At 35.3% G+C, this 20,612-nt stretch overlaps 3 protein-coding genes across 3 annotated transcripts in view; 2 read left to right on the top strand and 1 right to left on the bottom strand.

Moving 5' to 3' along the window:
- Nucleotides 1–12,020, top strand: part of RXFP1 (relaxin family peptide receptor 1) — a 51,557-nt gene extending 39,537 nt beyond the window's left edge. The window contains exons 12-18 of the mRNA XM_087816144.1: nucleotides 60–131; nucleotides 3,119–3,190; nucleotides 4,064–4,135; nucleotides 5,871–6,100; nucleotides 8,563–8,973; nucleotides 9,669–9,887; nucleotides 11,719–12,020. Of these exons, the coding sequence (XP_087672270.1) occupies nucleotides 60–131; nucleotides 3,119–3,190; nucleotides 4,064–4,135; nucleotides 5,871–6,100; nucleotides 8,563–8,973; nucleotides 9,669–9,887; nucleotides 11,719–12,020 (1,378 nt within the window). The remainder of the gene's footprint in view (nucleotides 1–59; nucleotides 132–3,118; nucleotides 3,191–4,063; nucleotides 4,136–5,870; nucleotides 6,101–8,562; nucleotides 8,974–9,668; nucleotides 9,888–11,718) is intronic.
- A 3,225-nt stretch (nucleotides 12,021–15,245) lies between these two features.
- C4H4orf46 (chromosome 4 C4orf46 homolog) lies at nucleotides 15,246–18,669 on the bottom strand. The gene is made up of 2 exons (XM_016200276.2): nucleotides 18,415–18,669; nucleotides 15,246–17,037 (listed from the first exon to the last, which is right to left on the bottom strand). The coding sequence occupies exons 1-2, from the start codon at nucleotides 18,598–18,600 to the stop codon at nucleotides 16,882–16,884; spliced, it is 342 nt and encodes a 113-aa protein (XP_016055762.2). The 5' UTR covers nucleotides 18,601–18,669; the 3' UTR covers nucleotides 15,246–16,881.
- Nucleotides 18,670–19,150: 481 nt separating this feature from the next.
- ETFDH (electron transfer flavoprotein dehydrogenase) overlaps nucleotides 19,151–20,612 on the top strand; it is a 31,947-nt gene continuing 30,485 nt past the window's right edge. The window contains exon 1 of the mRNA XM_016200332.2: nucleotides 19,151–19,300. Coding sequence (XP_016055818.2) covers nucleotides 19,267–19,300 — 34 coding nt within the window. The 5' untranslated portion in view covers nucleotides 19,151–19,266. The remainder of the gene's footprint in view (nucleotides 19,301–20,612) is intronic.

Below are 20,612 nucleotides of genomic sequence, written 5' to 3'. Positions count from 1 at the left end.
CAACTATAGAACAATAAAGTCTTAGGAAAATCATATGACTTTTGAAATTATTTCCCTAGGGATTTAGGAAATAATAAGATTGAAAATCTTTCACCGCATGTATTTAAGGATCTGAAGGAGCTCTCAAAATTGTAAGACATATTAATTTTGTCACTTCATTTCTTTATTTTTAAATTTCTTTTATGTTTTAAATTCTGATAAAATATGTGCAACATAAAGTTTACCATTTTAACATATTAAGTGTGAAGTTCAGTAACATTAACTATATTTACATAATTCCACAAACCTTACCACCATCTCTCTGGAACTTTTTTATCTTTCCAAACTGAAACTCCATACCTGTTAAACAATAATTTCTCATCACCCCCCCACACACCAACATCCACTGCTCTACATTCTGTCTCTATAAATATGACTACCCTAGGTACCCCATATAGGTGGAGTCATACAATATCCGTCCTTTCGTGACTAGCTTATTTCACTTAGCGTAATGTCTTCAAGGTCTCTCCATGTTATAGCATGTGTCAGAATCTCTGAATATTATTTTCTAAATAATAACATTAATTCATTAATTATATTTATTTAAATTTATAATTAATGAATTAACATCATTGTTTACAATAATAATCCACTGTGTGTATGTACCACAATATGTTTATCCATTCATCCATTGATGGGCATTTGGGTTGTTTCCACCTTTTAGCTATTGTGAGTAATGCTGCTACAAGCACAGGTGTGCAAATGTAAATTCAAGACCTCGATTTCAATTTTTTTGTATGTAGACTCAAAAGTAGAGTTGTTGGATCATATGGTAGTTATATTTTTAATTTTTCAAGGAAATGCCATACTGTTTTCCATAGCAGCTACACCATTTTACTTTCTCACTAGCAGTGTACCATGGTTCCAGTTTCTCCATAACTTCAACAGCACTTTTTATTTCCTATTTTGTTAGTAATAGCTATCCTAATGGGTATAAAATGGTATCTCATTGTGCATTTGATTTGCATTTCCATAATCATTAATGATGCGAGTATCTTTTAATTTGTTTATTCATTTGTATATCTTTTTTCGAGAGCACATATTCAAATCCTTTGCCCATTTTTAATTGTGTGTTTTGTTGTTCTTGAATTGTAGGAGTTCTTTATATATTTTAGATATTAAGTCCTTTTCAGATATAATTTGCAAATACTTTCTTCCATTCTGTAGGTTGCCTTTTCACTCTGTTGATAGTATCCTTTGATGCACAAAAGTTTTTAATTTAGATATAGTCCAATTTTCTCTTTTGTTGCCTGTGCTTTTGGTGTCATAAGCGAAAAATCATTGCTTAATCCAATGTCATGAATCTTTTGCCCTAGATTTTCTTCTAATAGTTTATATAGTTTTAGCTTTTATATTTAGGTCTTTGATCTGTTTTGAATTAATTTTGTAAATGGTATAAGCCAGTGATTTTCAACCTTCTTCATCTCATGGCACACATAAACTAAGAAAATTCTGAGGCACACCAAAAATATATTTTTTGTTAATCTTACCCCCCCCCCCAAAAAAAAGAGGTGTAATTTTGGTTCATTCACACCAGACAGCTACTGTTATATTGGCGGTTGTCATTTTTTATTTGACAGTCTAAGGGAAAAGAAGTCAGTTTCCCTGCCTAAATAGTCAGGTATTGCATGTTTAAAAATTGTTGAAAATCGCTGGCATAACCTAAGGATCTATGTTCTTCTTTCTTTTCCTTTTTTTAAATTTTGCATGTGGATATCTATATAGTTTTCCCAGCATCATTTGTTGAAAAGACTTCCCTTTCCCCATTGAACAGTCTTGGTACCCTTGTTGAAAATAATTTGACCATATACATAAGAGTTTATTTCTAGGCTCTCTAGTCTATTCTATTGGTCTACACAGGGATGGGCAAAAGTAGGTTTATGGTTGTATGTGAAACACAGTTTATTCTTGTATTACTTATTAGTTATTGTATTATTTATTCATACTACAACTGTAAACCTTCCTTTGACCACCCCTCTATATCAGTCTTTATGCCAGTACCTCATGGTTTGATTACTGTACCTTTGTATTACATTTTGAAATCAGCAAGTATAAGACCTCCAATTTTGTTCTTTTTCAACTTTATTTTAGCTACTCAAGCTCCCTTGATATTCCACATGAATTTTAGGATACATTTTTTAAAATTTTTGGAATATATATTGTGATTTCAATAGAAATTGCACTACATCTGTAGATTACTCTGGGTAGTAATGGCATCCTAACAATATTAAGTCTTCCCATTCTCAAGCATAGAATTTATTGATGTCCTCTTTAATTTCTTTCAGCAACATTTTGTTTTTAGAGTATAAGTCTTTCACCTATATTGAGTTTTTTTTCCTAACTAGTTTATCCTTTTGGTGCTATTATAAATGGAATTGTTTTCTTAATTTCATTTTTGGGTTTTTCATCTTTAGTGTATAGAAATGCACTTGATTTTTTGTGCATTGAGTTTGTATTTGGGAATTTTGCCAAATTTGTTTATTACTTATAACAGGTATTTTTTGTATGTGTGAAACCTTTAGGGATTACTACACATAAAATCATGTCATCTGTGAACAGAGATGATTTTACTTCTTCTTTTCTAATTTGGATGCCTTTTATTTCTTTTTATTGCCTAATTGCTCTGGCTAGGACTTCCAATACTATGATAAATAGAAGTGGTGAAAGGGGACATCCTTGTCTTGTTACTGACTTTAGAGAAAAAGCTTTCAGCCCTTCACTACTGAGTATGATGTTGGTTATGGACTTTCATATATGGCCTTCATTATGTTAAGATAGTTTCCTTCTATTCCTAAACATTGAGTCCACTTTTGTTTCTTTTATACAACTCATTTTTCATTGTCATTCTTCCTCTCTTTCCATATATTTACATATATGTATATATATATATATATACATATTGTTATAAGTATTTTATCTCCATTAATTCATTTAAATGCTTAATGTACCCTATGAGGCATGTGCTATTACTGTACTCTTTTTGTTAATGTTTAAAAGTAACCCAGAGTCAACAGATACACTTGCTCTCTACTCAAGCAATTTCTAGAAATGACTTATTGCTGCCTTTTTTAAAAAACAGGAATCTTTCCTATAACCCAATCCAGAAAATTCAAGCAAACCAATTTGATTCTCTTGTCAAACTCAAGTCTCTGTAAGTATACACTTATGGGGATGTTTTATGATAAAATTGTTATTTGTATACTAATAGCTAATAAATTCTATGAAATAAGATTTATATTATAGAATCTTTTAAATCAGAAGCTCTATTCCCAGGATATTAGTTCAGCTTCCCCCCCCCCCCCAAAATACATGACTACTCATTGGACTATAAACAAATAACTATAAGTTTTATCTTATGTATTGGCAAACTAAAAATTAAATAATAATGAATCATTTTATATTTTTTTATAATCACCAGGAGCTTATATTGGATTGGTTGCTTCGCTCCTCTGAAGGCTCCTCTTTCTTCATTAGCACTGGATTTCTAGGAATTTTTATACTCATCTTTACCCCAAGATAGAATATTCTAGATTATATAAATCATTACTTACACCATAAAAAATATTCTGATAGGATCTAGAAGTTGCCTTAAAAGATAAGCTTCAGTTCATTTAATTTAAGTGTCCCCTCAGTAAAATGGCATTTTATTAGAAAAAAAAATTTAAAAATTACTGGAAAAGTTTCAAAAATGTAAAACTCCTCTGCTATTTTAATATTATCTAAAAGATAATGCTTGTTCATTTATTCTGCAAATATTTATTGAGTAGTTACTATACATAAAGCATTGTGCCACAATCTATGAGCATTCAAAAAATTTGAGTAAGGGAGATACATATGGATATATGTGTATAACTAACTGAATTGAAAAGGATTTGGGGAAGTACCTAGGGCAGGCTGAGTATGAATATTTGGTTCAGAGTATGTGTTAACTAACAACATTTTATTAAATTGTCCTTTGCAAAAACTCATTTTATTATACCCTGTATAACGTATGCTATTTTGATAATTAATTTGGTATTTTTAGCAGCCTAGAAGGAATTGAAATTTCAAATATCGAACAAAGGATGTTCAGGCCACTTATGAATCTCTCTCACATGTAAGCAGATGTTTTTCTTGTTCCTCGCCTTGATTTAATCTTTTATGTTTCCACATATATTGTGCTGATACATCCATGGCCAGTGCGTCCCATCAATTAACATTTCCTAGTGACTAATTTGCCTAAACAATAATTAACTCTTAACTATTCATATTGAACAGGGTGATACTGAGCTTCCCATGGTTTGGTAGAATCAAAGGAGATTTTTGAACGTCAGAGAACATGAGTAGGGAGGGAGCCCACTCAGTCTTTTACGTCCTCACTCTGGTACCATTCATAAATGTTGGTGTTTGCCCATTGAGCTAGTAATTTGTACACATGGTATAAGTGCTACCATATGAAGATGTAGGAATTTATATAGGCAACATAAAGTAATTATAAATAGATAATTGCTGTAAATGGAGGAAGCTAAAATTGCCCACAGTGTCAGGGCGTGACAGAAGCAAATGTGTACAAATAGAATGGCAAATGTTGAAAAACCTTTTATTCAAACTGTGTGTCTCATTGTACCATTGATTACGTGCTTTAGAAACATTTTATTTCATTGAATGCAATCTTATAACAGGTATTAATGATTTCCTTGTCAGGGTAATTAATTCTAAATAATTTAGAAAGTATCATTTCAACCACCATCACTCTACAATCTTGCTTATATTTTAAACCTAACATAAGACAGTCTGCTTTTGTTTTCCATAATTCCTCAGAGATAACGCTTATAAAAGTTTCCTTGGATCTACACAACATAAAACACTTTGACTAAATTAAGTAAATCAGAGTTAATTGGAAGAAAATGGTGTAGCTCACAAAACCCAAGAAACGACACAAGGAATAAACTTGAATTGGGCAGAAACCATGTCAGATCTAGGGACGCAGGCAGCAAGAGTTAAACAAGACAACTTACTGTAATTGTCAAGCTTTTATCTTGTATTACTACTAACTCTTTACATTGTAAAGATCATTTATGTTTTTGCCAGAGTCATAGCTTTAGAAGCAAAAATATCTAATTTTATTCCAATTCCTACATTTACTTAAAAAAATGTCCTAGCAAATATTGTGCTTCAATTGTAGATTCATCTCCTGGTGATATTAATACCTACCTCATGGAGTTAATTTGAGAATTTGTTCCTGAAACCTAGAAGATGCTCGATAAATAGTGTTGGTATTGGTGGTAACACAATAATAATTTTTGATTATCCAGGTAATGTCTTTATCAACAAGGGAGGTCTATTTAGGAAAGAATTCACTCCACAAATATGTACCAAAATCGAGTGTGAGAGATAGGCATGCTAGCAAGTAGTTATAGAAAATACAGCTACTGTAACAGAAAAGCCATCGAAGCACAGAGAAGAGGGCACTTAACTCTCCCTCAGAGGGTCCACGAGCAATATCAGTTGCAGCAACAATAGGAGCTTTTACATATACCAAACACTAAAAACCCAATAAAACTTTCCTTGATGGATTCTCTTGATCACATGCTACCAGTTTCTTTATAGTCTAAGACATGTCTAACACTTGGATATTCATTATGCCTATTTGCTGCTGTTCTCTTACAATAAAATCAAGTTAATGAGAATTAAACAGGTTTAAAGCTTCAGTATTGCTAAAGTTTTGCATTCCTCTGAGTCTCATATTAAGACATTTTCCTTCTCCTGAGAAAATGTAGGAAATAAGTATTAATGGATAGTGAGATGGGATTATATTTAAAATCTTATTTTACCTTCTCTTTGCACATCAGCTATTTTAAGAAATTCCAGTACTGTGGATATGCACCACATGTTCGCAGCTGTAAACCAAACACCGATGGAATCTCATCTCTGGAGAACCTCTTGGCAAGCATCATTCAGAGGGTGTTCGTCTGGGTTGTGTCTGCAGTTACATGCTTGGGAAACATCTTTGTCATTTGTATGCGACCCTATATCAGGTCTGAGAACAAGCTGCATGGCATGTCAATCATATCTCTCTGCTGTGAGTATTTCCTGACTGAAGAGGAATTATAGTTTCAAAATAAAGAAAAGCATTGCTATTCAAAAATAAGTAAACAAGGGCAGAATTATGAGATTTTAAAATGTTCTCCTTTTTGCCTATCTATTATTTTCACACTCACTACAATGAAAATAAAATTACTTTAGTGATGAGAAAGAAAATAAATTTTTTTTCCAGTGCCCCAGCCCCCTCCCCTCTGACAACTGTCTGTCTGTTCCATGTATCCAAGCCTCTGGTTCTGTTTTGTTTGTCAGTTTTTTTTGTTCATTACATTCCACATACAAGTGAGATCATATGCTATTTATCTTTCTCTGACAGGCTTATTTCACTTAGTGTAATAATCTCCAGGTCCGTCCATGCTGTTGCAAAAGGGAAGGTTTCTTTCTTTTTTATGGCCAAATAGTATTTTATTGTGTAAATGTCCCACAGCTTTTTTATCCACTCATCTGTTTCCAGATCTTAGCTATTACAAATAACACTGCTGTGAACATAGGGGAGCATATATTCTTTCAAATTGGTGTTTTGGGATTCTTAGGATATAGTCCCAGAAATGGGGTCACTGGGTCAAAAGGCAGCTCCATTTTTAATTTTTTGAGGAAACTCCCTATTGTTTTCCACAGTGGCTGCACCAGTCTGATTCCCACCAACAGTGCAAGAAGGTTCACTTTTCTCCAAATCCTCCAGCACTTGTTATTGATTGATTTATTCATGGCAGCCATTCTGACAGGTGTGAGGTGATATCTCACTGTGGTTTTGTGTATCTCTGATGATTAGTGACCTTAGGCATTTTTTCATATGTCCTCTTTGGTGAAGTGTCTATTTAGGACCTTTGCCCATTTTTAAATTGTGTTGTTTGTCTTCCTGGTGTTGAGTTGTATGAGTTCTTTATATATTCGATGTGTCATTGGTATATATGGAAATAAGTTTTAAAACAAGAAAACTCAATCACGTTACACAGATTAATGAAGCTCTCGTTCATTATCTTTGTCTCATAAACAAGCTCTCACTCATTAGTTTTCTTCTCTGGAAGCATAATACATTATTAAAGGCTATAAAATCTTTTACTATAAATAAAACCTTTTATGGTCACATTTTCATATCCAGAGCTGTATTTACATTTTTGTTTGGACGTCCAGTTCATAAATATTGTCTTAACAGATAGTTGTTTTTCTTGTCTCTGAGCTCCTAGAGTCTTTTGCAGTCATAATTTGAAATATCTAAAGAAAATATTTTTAGTTAATATGATTTTTTTTTAATTCTGGAAATGTGATTGCAAGGTATTAAGTTAAATGAGGGCTACAAAGAAAAATAAGCAAAAACTAGTTGTCAGGTATTTATAGTATAAGTAAAGTGACCTATAATTTATCTGTATTCCCTCAAGCAGGCACCAATCTACATGATATTGTACTTTTTTATGTGTGCTGTCCCGTGTTTTAACCCTACCGTTAAAGTCTAATGTCTAACTGTGTGTGTGTGTGTGTTTTCATTGCAAGCTATCTAAGAAATAGACTCAGAAATTACTTACTACTTTGTATTATTAGTATTGTTAGTTACAAAATTTTGAGGACTCTCAATTTCCCTGGTGAATGCTAGAATGTAACTTCAGTATTTAAGGATCGGGGTCAGCCTTATGATTTATACAGTGATGTGATTTTAGGAACTTTGTGTAGACTGCTTTCAAAAAAAATCTCATCTACTTTCAGATATGTAATGTTTGCTTAAAAAGCAAATACACCAAGTAGGGCATCGCATTGACAGCTGATTTGGGGAATGGGAGAACCTAAAATGAGACAGAGAAAGATGTAAAAATGGGAACTGAGAATCAGGGAGAACAGGTTTGCTTAGGCCAGTTCTGGGTAAGTAATTTAAGCCCCCTAAAATTGTACTCACTGCAAAGCATGTCATAATTATTAGTCTTCTAAATTATGGACCTCAAAATCCAGAGTCATTGCTCTATCACAGCAACTTCTAAATCATTCTCCCTGAGATTTTGGATGATGTCTTTAGCTTGTTAAGCTGAGAGAATTTCAGTAGAAGAGGTCAACCAAATAAGATCCCCATCTTTGTCCCTAATCCGATGCTCAGTGTAATTGCATTTTATTCAACACTTCTAGGTGAGAGACTAGACTGAAAAACAAAACAGACAAGATCCCTGCTCTCACAGACTGGCATGTTGGAGAACAGAGAAATGCTTACTTTTTAGCTGTAAAGGGCACTATAAGTGTGGTTATCAAAGAGAGTTGATGAAGAGGTTCTTACCCATAAATGCACTCTTAGAATAAAAATTAGCTCCCCCCTCAAGACAGAAGAAACTTGTCTACTTTTGCTAAAATATTAGATATATTATATATAAATATTACAAATACTAAAATATTAATGTTTATTCATAATTCCATTATACCTATGTATTTCTCTAAATTTTTGAAATTTATTGATCCCTGTAGGTGCTGACTGCCTAATGGGAATATATTTATTTGTGATTGGAGCCTTTGACCTAAAGTTTCGTGGAGAATACAATAAGCATGCACAGCTGTGGATAGAAAGTTTTCATTGTCAGCTTGTGGGATCTTTGGCCATTCTCTCTACAGAAGTATCAGTATTACTTTTAACATTTCTGACATTGGAAAAATATATCTGCATCGTGTATCCTTTTAGATTTTTAAGACCTAGAAAATGCAGAACAATTACAGTGCTGATTCTCATTTGGATTATTGGGGTTATAGTGGCTTTCATTCCATTGATCAATAAGGAATTTTTCAAAAATTACTATGGAAGCAATGGAGTATGTTTCCCTCTTCATTCAGAAGATACAGGAAGTACTGGAGCCCAGGTTTATTCAGTGACAATCTTTCTTGGTAAGAAATTCTGTATTATGAGTCCTTTGATGCGAGTGTTATAATAGATCACAACATGAACCTCATTATACCTTCTAATGTTTAAAAATTTTTTATTTGAGGTCTTCTAACCAGTTTTTCTCATTGACATTGAGGATGGATTCTCTCAGAATCCCCTAAAGGGATTTTTTTTTTTTAATTTCCTTTTATCATATAAATTCCAACATGATGCACCTTAATTAAAGACACTAAACACTTGTATTTCATGCATTCATCCTAACAATACTAAGCAAAGTATACTTTAACTCCGCCTTTATAATATAAACAAATTCAAAGTAGCCAGACAAATCTTTGGCTTGAGTAGACATACAAGTGTTTTCGCTTGTAATATTTTTTCAAAATAAACAGTATAATTGAGTTATTTTTAAAAATACTAGAAAGATTAATTTAATAGGCCCAAGATATTCATTGGATCACTGTAATCTCATTTTAATATACCATTTCAAAATTAAACACTTCATCATTCTTCATTGAACTATTCTTCAATAATACTTCAAATTTTCAAAAATTCATGATTTCTGTGTACCAGAGCAAATCGAATATCTTGGTCTTTGTATCTTCTCCTTAATAACAACAGCTAAGGATACGTTTTGTTTGTTTGTTTGTTTTGAAAGCATGTTTATATACATTAATAATAATCTTTGTGTTCTAAATAGGTATTAACTTGGTGGCATTTATCATCATAGTTTTTTCCTATGGAAGCATGTTTTACAGCATTCATCAAAGTGCCATAACAGCAACTGAATTACGGAATCAAGTTAAAAAAGAGATGATCCTTGCCAAACGGTTTTTCTTTATTGTATTTACTGATGCATTATGCTGGATACCCATTTTTGTACTGAAATTTCTTTCACTGCTTCAGGTAGAAATACCAGGTACTACTATTTTCTTCTTTCTGTAAAAAATAATAATAATAATAATGTATCCATTTCTTCAGTGTTCCTCTAAGAAAGAAAATTAAGATCCTTAACACTAACTCAGATTTTCTTCATCAATATAATGTTTACTGAGAGGAAGCTGTTCAGTTCTTTACATAAATGCCTAAAACTACAATTACTATTGGGACAAAGGAACAATTTCTCAAATAAGTTATACTCAATGTGCAGAAATTCTGGTAACCCCATGCTTTTACGATCACCAGAAAGGAACATAGGTCAAAACGATTATGAAATAATTATTTATTTCAGAAGATAAGAAATTTCTTCCCGGAATACATAGCAATTCAAAGAACATTACCCCAGAGTATGAGAGGTGATAGAAGAAAACACTCTTGATATTTAAAAATAATCTGCATCACACTCAGTAAGATGGCTGTTATCAAAAACAGAAACTAAGTATTGGTGAGGATGTGCAGAAGGGCACCCTTGCACACAGCTGGTAGGAATGTAAAATGGCACAGCTGCTCCAGAAAACAGAATGGTAGTTTCTCAAAAAAATCAAACATAAAATTACCACATTACCCAGCAATTCCACTAATGGGCATATACCCAAAAAAGTTGAAAGCAGTAACTCAGACACTCATATACCCATGTTCATAGCAGCAGCATCCCCAAGAGCCAAAAGGTGGAAACAACCCAGGGTCCATCAGTGGATGAACAAAATGTGTTACATACACAAAATGTAATATTATTCACTTAGAAAGGGAGGGAGTTCTGACACACGCTACAACATGGATGGACCTTGAAAACATTATGCTAATTGAAATAAGCCAGTCACAAAAGGACAAATATTGATTCCACATCAAGGAGGTAACTAGAGGAGGCAAATTCCTAGAGACAGAAAGGTTGTAAATGGTGGCGTTAGGGTTGGGAGAAAGGGATGCGGAGGTGTGAATAGGTACAGAGTTTCATTTCGGCAGGATGAAAAAGTTTTGGAGATGCATGATAGTGATAGTTGTACAATTATGTGAAATGTACTTACACTTAAAAACGATTAAAATGGTAAAGTTTATATTATGTGTGTTTTACCACATTTTTAGAAATGTGCAAAATCCTCTTAACTGTATATATAGTGCACTATGTATTCCAATTTTTAAAAATTTATAAAAATACATTTTTAATTTTGTCTTATCCCACGGTTTGTGGTGATAGTATCTTACATTTTATAAGCAATGAAGAAGAAACATAGCATTAATTAAATTTCAATAAAAATCTGAGTATTTGGTGGTTGCATACATACTATAGTGATTTTCTAAGATAAGGTTAGTCAAAGATGTTTTTATTAAAATAGCTAGTGAAAAGTCTAAAAATGCATACCTATTTTTGAAAACCAAATAAATAGTTGAAAAGAAATTTATTAAAGATAAGTTTATACTCTGAGCAATACTACACATACTATCTAATAATTAAAATATTTCAAAAGGTATGATTTAATACTAAACAATCATTTTTCCTAAAATGGAACATATTATAATAATATATAATCACTCAATGGAAAATACTTCTGCCTTATAGAATACTTTTCTGATGTATTCGAGAAAAGCTATTTAGCAGCGAACCCTGGTTTTTTGCAGCACCAGTCCCCCCTCAAACACTAGCACCCTGGAAAGATATCCTGGAAACACATATAGACTTGGCATTTAATTATGTAACATCAAATGGAAAAAATAAAGACTTGAAAGGGGGCCAGGGTAGAAACAAGGAAAAGGGGTTTCTATAACTTGCAAACATCCATAAATACTAAAACTATTTCATTTTTCTCACCCAGGTACCATAACCTCTTGGGTAGTGATTTTTATTCTGCCAATCAACAGTGCTTTGAACCCAATTCTCTATACTCTGACTACAAGACCATTCAAAGAAATGATCCATCAGTTTTGGAATAACTACAGACAAAGAAGATCTATCGGCAGCAAAAGAAGTCAGAAGACATATGCTCCATCATTCATCTGGGTAGAAATGTGGCCGCTGCAAGAGATGCCACCTACGTTAATGAAGCCAGCTCTTTTCACAGACTCCTATGAATTATCACTAATTTCTCAATCAACTAGACTCAATTCCTATTCATAACTGATTCTGAACCCCACTGGGGTGCTTGAAAGTAGATTTATTAGTATAAAGCAAATACCACAAAATTAATAATTTATATTAATGGCTAAAATAAATTAGGGAAATAAATTATATTGGTAATATATATATACTAGCAAAAATTTTGCATAGGAAATTTAAATCTACTTCAGAAAGATTCATTCTGTTTGCATTTCTTGAGTACCCACTGTGTGCACAGCAAGTAAATTTCTGGAAGTATACAGTATAGAACCTTTTCAATGTTTAATGTTAAATTATGTTTACAACAGAATATACAAAGTGCATCTGCAGCTCCTGCATTAAGTTGAGCTTTGTCTGTCATGCATATCGGCAAACATAAGAATAATGGACACTTTCAAACGGGTTTAAGGTTTCGTAACACTCACTATAATAGCGTCAGAGAAAATGATTGTTTGCAAAATACAGATATTCTGTTTTAAGAATTCATCTTCTCTTCAAATCTTCATTTACTTGAGAGCCAATATAATGTATTTATTACTATGGAAAAAATGTTCTGATATCAAAACAGCAACTCTCTGTCACTAACTGCTATCTTTTTGCTTTGAGAACCATCATACGGGATTGGAAAAAGAGAGTGAAAGTATTGCTAAAGAGTGAATCAGAAAGGACAGATATTTAGATCAATGGTTTGAAAGACTAGAAATAAAACCTTCACATTTACAGTCAGTTGATTTTCAACAAAAATGCCAAGACAATCAAATGAAGAAAAAAGTCTTTTCAACACATGATGCTGGTACAAATCACATGCAAAAGAATGAAGTTGGACCCCTTCCTTACACTACATACAAAAATTAACTCAACAGGAATAAAAATCTAAATATTACATAAAACTCAGAAGAAAACATATGGCTAAACCTTCAAAAACTTTGACTTGGCAACTGATTTTTAGATACAACAAAAGCATAAGCATCAAAAGGAAAAAATAAATTTGATTTCATCTAAATTAAAAATGTGTATCAAACGACATTATCAAAAAAGTGAAAAGACAACCTACAGAATGAAAGACAATATCTAGAAATAATATATCTGAGGAGTTAATATCTAAAATATTTAAAGAACTCCTACAACACAACAAAAAAGACAAGCAGCCCAATTAAAAAATGGGCAAAAGACTTGGACATTTCTCCAAAGAAGATAATACTAATGGCTAATAATCACATGAAAAGATGCTCAACATCACTAATCATTAGTGGTTCCTCAAAAGCTTGTCATACAGTTACCATATGATCCAGCAATTTCAGTCCTGGGTATGAACCCAAGAGTTGAAAACATGACTCAAACAGATATGCATGCAAACGCTCCTTGCAGAATCATTCACAGTAGTCAAAAAATGGAAGCAACCCAAGTGCCTATCAACTGATAAACAGATAAACAAAATTATTATATACATGCGATGGAATATTATTCAGCCATAAAAAGTTCTGACACATGCTACATGATGAATGTGAAATAAGCCAGACAAAAAGGGACAAATACTATATGATTCCACTTGCATGAAATATTTAGAATAAGCAAATTCAGGGAGACAGAAAGATTAGTTTACTGAGGGTGGCAGGTTTGGGAGGGTGATACCTAAGAAGTAGAGAATATCTTTTTGGGCAAAAGAAAAAGTTCTAAAATTGATTATGTTGATGGATAAACAACTCTGTGATTATACTAAAAGCCACTGAATTATACACTTTAGATTGGTGAATTTTATAGTACCTGAATTATATCTCCATAAAGCAGTTAAAAGGAAAAAGAAAGAAGAGCTAGAATGTACATATTCAGGAACTTAACTTCAGGAAGGAAAAGTCTGTACGTTCATGTTTTGTTTTGCTCTAAAGACAAAGTAGTTGTCATCAAGAGATGGATTTACCTTCTGTTTACACAGCCCATCAGATCATAAGATACTGCTTTTTTGCTAGTTAATTCTTCTGGTCTCTGAGCTATAGGAATTTTGTTTTCAGAATTTGAAACCTTTAAAAAGGAATAAAGTGTTTTCAAGTAGTTTTAAATACAACAAAAATGTTTGAAACATGAAAATACTGGAATTAAAAGCATATTTATTGAGCATATAATTGTATAGATTTCTTTTGAAAATAAATTACCTAAAAATTAATTATATTAAAACATATGGATTGCTTTGAGTCCTTTCTGCTCTTACTTGGAATGCTTCCAGTAAGTTTTCTACATGAGGAATGCAGTATACTTTCAATAAAAATCAGAATAGAAAGCTAGAATTCTGCTTATAATATTCAGTTCTCTAACTACTTAGATTATAATTTTTAAGAAGTTTACAAAAGTAAAAGTACATTTAAATTATTTTACATTGTTAGATTATTTATTGAAGTATTTTACTATTTTTTAAAATTTTCTTAACCCTTCTTGATAATTTTATTTTATTCATTTTTTTCACGGTTACACATTTTGAATTTTTTTATTATTGTTCAAAGTATTACAGATGTCCCCTTTTTTCCCCTTTGATCCCTTCCACCCCACACCCACTCCACTCCCCAGGCCTTCACCACACTATTGTCTCTGTCCATGGGTTATGCATTTATGCATATAAATTCATATATATAGAGAGTGGAAGAGAGGGAGAAACATCAATTTGTTGTCCCACTTATTTACGCATTCATTGGTTGATTCTTGTATGTGCCCTGACTGGGGATCAAACCCACAACCTTAGCATATCAGCGCGACACTCTAACCAACTGAGCTATTCAGCCAGGGCTAAAGTATTATTACTATTATTAAATAATGGAATGGGAAATTATTTTTCTTAAAGAGAGTATCTAGAAAAGAATAAAAAGCAGTAATCATGAAGAGAGAATAGATAAAATGTATTCCTACAAAAATTATGATTGTGGTCTATGTTAAGGGTCTTAGAAATGCTGGGAGTTTACAAAATATACATATGAAACTACCTTTTAACATCTAAAATATTTTCAAATGCTTTTCTGGAAGCCATTTGGTTTCCTGTCTATTTAATTCACTCACTCTTCCATCTTTCTACCTCTCCAAATAAAGTAACTTCTATACATACATAGATCTGAAGAAAATACAGTCAAATGCTAACATTTATTAAATGTATATGGTGGAAATGCATTGGTGCCCATTAAATCATTTAATTTTCCTGCTGTGTTTGAAATATTTCAATATAACATTTTAGAGTAATGAACCCAAAGAAATGGAAATAAAATCTGCTTTTAACAAGTTTATTTTTGTACATTTTAAAATTTCAGTTTTCATGGTACGTAAGAAAAATGTTTTCTAATATCAAAAAGCTGCATGTATGTGGTACAGGTACATACCATATTTGTTACCTTTAATTTTAAAAAATTAATCAAGAACTATGAACTAATATGCTAAACAAAACTATTATTTGCCCATCCATTTGTCCCCTTTCATAGCCCCATTGTGGAGCTTTAGAACAGTTTTGTACACATCTCCATAACAACAAAGAATAAGATGCTGTATCAAAGATGTTATATAGTAGAGAATTAGTTGGCTTAATCACTGACACATGACACAAACCACCAAGGAGAAAGAGAAAAAGCAACATAAGATACAGGGCAAGTAAAATAGAACACTGTCAATAAAGTCAAATAATATGAAAATAATCATTTAAATTTGATACATTGAAAACAAAGTAACTTCTTTAAAATTATTATATTTAGAATTTAGAATTATTTCTTACAAAGCTCCAAAAGTAATAATACAGAGCCATAATTGTGATAAGGCACTTTAAAGAGAACAATCAAAGACTAACAGCATGGAATGTGAGAAATATTATCTGTAGAAGCAGTTAACCTTAGAAATAAATAGGGGGAAAAATGTTTGGTTTTTTACAATGAATGTATATATCTGAGCTATCTCTTCCACATTCAAAATATAGAACATTTACATAAACCCAGAAAATTTTCTTGTACCCCTTTGCTTTCCATCAGAATAGATAAGTTTTATCTGTTCAAGAATTCATAAAAATAAAATCATACAGTGTACATCCTTTTGTGTTGGCTCTTTCCCTCAATATAATGTTTTTGAGATTTGTGGGTTTGGAGGTTTGTTTTTTTAAATTTATCTGTATTGTTAAAAGTATTACAGATGTCCCCTTTCTTCCTCCCATTGATCCCCTCCACCAGGCATCCTACCCACCCCCAGGCCTTCCCCACACTATTTTGTGTCCTTGGTTATGCATTTATGCATATAAATTCTTGGAAAATGTGCATTCTTTCTATACAAGCTTCCATTTTCTGAAGTAAAAGCCTCTTTAAAAAGCATCATAGAAGGGCAATCATATATTTTTAAATGCTGTAATCAGTTCAAGTTCAAATCTCCATAAAAAAAAAGAGAACATTTTCCTTCAAGTCCACAAGGTTGACTTTTATGTGACACTGTTCTAGGTGGTAGGGATATGGAAGTAAGATACAGTGATTGATCTAGAAAACTTAGCCTAATGGAGCTGGATCTAAAATTAACCTTAAAGTTACCTTCCTTGGTCCATAAAATGAAGCTCAACTTCAAACTCTGCCATTCTTAGCATCTTCTTGCAAATCAAATAGTGTTCTACCTAATTTGCTCCTGGTAACACTGTGGTATTATTGTCTACTGATGAAATTAACTTTCATAAAAAATTCTATGAAAGTTTAGACAGAAAGTATTTAAGGTAAACAAATACTAGCCAGCATCAAAAATAACATCAGTATTCTTTCACAAAAGTGAAGAAAACCAAGAAAAATTTCATTTTGAGTATACAGAACTACTGGAGATTATCCTAAGTATATGGTACATATGAAAATATCATAAATGAGAAGGTGTGCATTATTCTGCAGCCAAATCAGTTGTCAGGCTTCAAAGAATCATAGCCTTCTTTCAAGAGGTCCCGCCATGTTTTAAGGAAACGTGCATTTTCTGAACATTTCAAGGCAAGCTCTTCCACTTGAGCTGATACTGCAGATGTGGCTTCAAGGAGTTTGGTTAATGAAAATGCTGCCTGAAATTAAAAAAAAAAAAAAAAAGTCAAACAATAGAAGTTTATTCTTTAAATTCTCATCTCATAAAGAGTCCAAAAAGTAGCTTAAAACCTTAAATCCAATGCCTAAATTATTTTCTTTAAAAGTAAAAAATCTGCAAACTAAAACAGTTCTTTCAGGAAACCTAAAAAATTCTTTAATATGAAGTAAGCTTTGAGGAAATATGCCGCTAGAAAGATACCCATTATGTATGAGACATGACAAGCCCCTAGTCTCTTCGAGCTCAACAAGATGACTTGGACCTCTTGACGCTAAGTACCAGAAGCATCTGAAGGGCTCCATCATAAACAACTCTTACTGATATTTGGGTAACAAGGGCACTGTTCACCCTTTGTACCTGTGAACACTCTAGACCATGAAAACATAGATATCAAAGAACACAAATTCTGAGCTGGCAAAATCAACGTAATCAAAATACTTGCAGAAAATATCCAAGTCTTGGTGGATATTTCTTCACTTACGATGTAAAGTAACAGTTTCTAGATAGCACATCTGCACTCCATTGTACATACTCACTTGAAACCAGTCTTGCTCAGCAAAAATAGAAGCTGTGTTCACTTTGTTCATTTTGCGGGGGGAAAAAATACTTGAGCCATGATATAATCGAGTTCATTCCCCAGTTTCCAATCTGCACAGGCAGGTCTGTTCCACAAAGTTCTCCCAGGAAGAATACACCCTAAATACCTCATTCACTTGACCCACTTAGAAGTCCTTAAATACTGAAACTGTGACCCGCCCTCCGATGGTGTCTCTGTGTCGGGATTGCAGCGGGGGGGGGGGGGGGGGGGTGTCTCTGTGTGTGCACGCCCGCGCGCGCGCGAACATAACAGAACCATTCTAGCAATCATCCGGAGGGATCTTTGACTAAAACTGTTAAAAAAAACCAATCGGGGCTACAGGGGCGGGACTAACCCCTCCGAACTGAGTTCAGCGCGAAGCCAGCCTGAGATGGACAACAGCGTTATCTGCGGGCTCCGGGCAGGCGGCCCAGCGGAACAGAGGGCTCCTGAGTCCCACGGAGAGAGAAACCCCAGCCTGGCCCTGAGCGCCGCGGACAGCAGGGGAGGGTCCTGGCGGCGGGGAGCGTGGGTTCCGGTTGCAGGGGTGACTGAAACCAGAAGGCGAGGCAAAAAGGAAAGACAGGGATGGGGATGGTGGAGGCACAACCCCCAGTTCCTCAGCACTAAGTCTAACGGCGGAATCCTCCGGGGGCCGGAGGGAGCTGCGCCAGGCGGGGTGTGCCGATTCCCAGGCCCTCCCCCCCGGGCCCGCCGCGGTCGGGCTTCCGACAGGCGCCGAGGGAGGACGCGGCCCCGGGACCGGGGGGCGACACTCACGTCTCCGATCTGCAGCTCCACTTCCTCCAGCCGGCCCGCCGTTCGGCCGCTGCTCCTGCTTGGAAGTGGCCAGTCCAGACTCACTGGGACGCCGGGGGAAGATGTTGAAGAGGCGTCAGAAGACGAGGGAGAGAAGGGAGGCGGCGGGGACTGCGAAGAAACCCGCACCTCCCCGGAGTCTGCCATGGAGGAGCGCTGGGACCTCCGAGTCGGAACTTAGCGGGACCGACACCAACTGTTTTTCAACTGCTCGCGCCCGAAGCCCAGAGGCCCCGCCTCCTCTCCCCCGAAGTCCCGCCCAGTCTCCTTGTGGGAACCTGCCCGGTACCGCGAAGATGGTTCAGTTTTTTCGGGACAGCCAATCAGATATCAGTCAATTCACCTTGGGCAGCACACTGCTCCTGCGCAAAGCTCCGAACAGGCTTTGACGGCTCTTCAGTAGAAGACTACAACTCCCAGGATGCCGTACGCACCGCCCCGCCTGCCACTGCTTTTTGCTGCGTGCGCGTTGCACTATGGGATTCGTGAGACCACAGCACCGACACAATCCGCAACCTGAAGCCGCGGGCTGCGCTGGGACTTGGAGTCCCTTTCCTTTTTCTCCTTGGGTACGTGACCCGGAAGCCTCTGCTGGCCATTGCGTTTTGCGTGGCGCCGGCGCAGAAGGAGAAAGAGGCGGGAACGCCGTGAAGCCTTAGCCGTCTGCTGAGCAGAGAGGCAAATTTCAGCAGACAGGTTGGTGCTTCCGGGCAGGTGATGGCGCCCCGCGAGGCCTAGAGCTCCAGTGCCCCCGGCGAGCCACTGACAGTCCTCCTTCCGCTGTGTCCGACGAGAGTCCTGATTACAGTGAACATGTTGATGCCGCTAGCCAAGCTGTCCTGCCCGGGTGAGCGGGAATTTCGGGAGGGGAATAAGTGGGGAAAGGTCGAGTAGTTAGGGAAAAACGGACAGGGTCACACGTGGGGACTGTAAGCACCTCGTCCTCCCGTTTCTCCTTTCGTCGCCTTCCTGAAGCTAAACTAGGACAAAGGTCACGCTGCCTGCACCTGGTGGTGGGCCCCGGGATCCTCCCGGCATTGGTTGTCCCAACCCAAGAATTGACAACTAGGCTAAAGGTCATGAGCGGAAGAAATTTATCAACACGGCCCCTCTGTGGACTCCTGAACTGAAATCATCCCAGATCCTGGCCCCGACCCTTATCCCAAAGCTAAGGAGTTGTCTGTTGCATTGTTGGAAATGGATAAAATAATATTTGCACTTTTTCTCCTTGATCTTGACCTGAGTTGCGGCTTTGCTGCCATCCTAGCCCATTTTTAATAATTTGAAGTCTGATCTGTCACATCGTGATCAACATTCAAATGCTGCCTGAGTCACCATATTATATCGGAGCCAGGAATTTTTCTACATTGTCTAAAATTAACTCTAGGGACTTATCGTGTCTGGGTGCCTAGATCCCTCACGATGACTCTGAAAATACATTACCTCTCCTTTCGCTTAAAAAAAAAAGTAGAATGATGCAGTTGCATTGTGTTTTGTTTTGTTTTACTTAAAAACAAAATAAGTTTTAAAATTTCAAAAAAAGTTCGCTACAGTATCTCAAATTCTCTCACAACTGGCTTAAAATTTTTTTTATCTTACTTAAGTTAATTTTCTATTATGGAATAAATGAGAATACATATTGCAAATTCAAGGATGTTCCAATATAAATTTCATTAAAGTGGAATTCTGTCAAATTTGGCCGTTATATATCAAATAAGTAGAATTTTGTTTAAACCTCCTTTTACTCATGCATGTATTACTACACCTGATGTGTAAATATGTTGTGGGGGGCGGGGGAGTTCGAATATCAAACTAGTCAGACGCTGTCTGCCCTACTGCCTAATTTAGTTGAAGTTAGAAGTCATTCTTGGACCAAGTGCTAACAAAATTCACCAAAATTACCATTTTCATTTTCCTTGAATGCTTAAATCATTGTCATTTTCACAGCCTCATGTTAGTACTACTGCAAAGATATGGGCACAAAGGCACTGTCCATGTGACTTTGATAGGGTGATATTATGAGTTCATTGGACTTTTGAGCTCACTTCTTTACCAAAACTCAGCCCAAGTGCCTAAGTGTACACATCTTTAAAGTGAAATATCAGGTTTGTTTTCAGAAAAGGAGTAAAGGTCATGACTTTTTTTTTTTTTTTACCCCG

This window comes from Miniopterus natalensis, chromosome 4 (genome assembly GCF_054644295.1).
Source record: "Miniopterus natalensis isolate mMinNat1 chromosome 4, mMinNat1.hap1, whole genome shotgun sequence".
NCBI lineage: Eukaryota > Metazoa > Chordata > Mammalia > Chiroptera > Miniopteridae > Miniopterus > Miniopterus natalensis.
Note: the sequence above shows the minus strand (reverse complement) of the source record. Positions and strands in the feature narration are given on the sequence as shown.

Bases quoted from the DNA above. Each gene is read 5' to 3' on its own strand.
- C4H4orf46 (XM_016200276.2), bottom strand. From the start codon at position 18,600: ATGGCAGACTCCGGGGAGGTGCGGGTTTCTTCGCAGTCCCCGCCGCCT. The intron at 17,038-18,414 runs GTGAGTGTCGCC...TTTTAATTTCAG, and splicing joins TGGAGCTGCAGATCGGAGAC to GCAGCATTTTCATTAACCAA.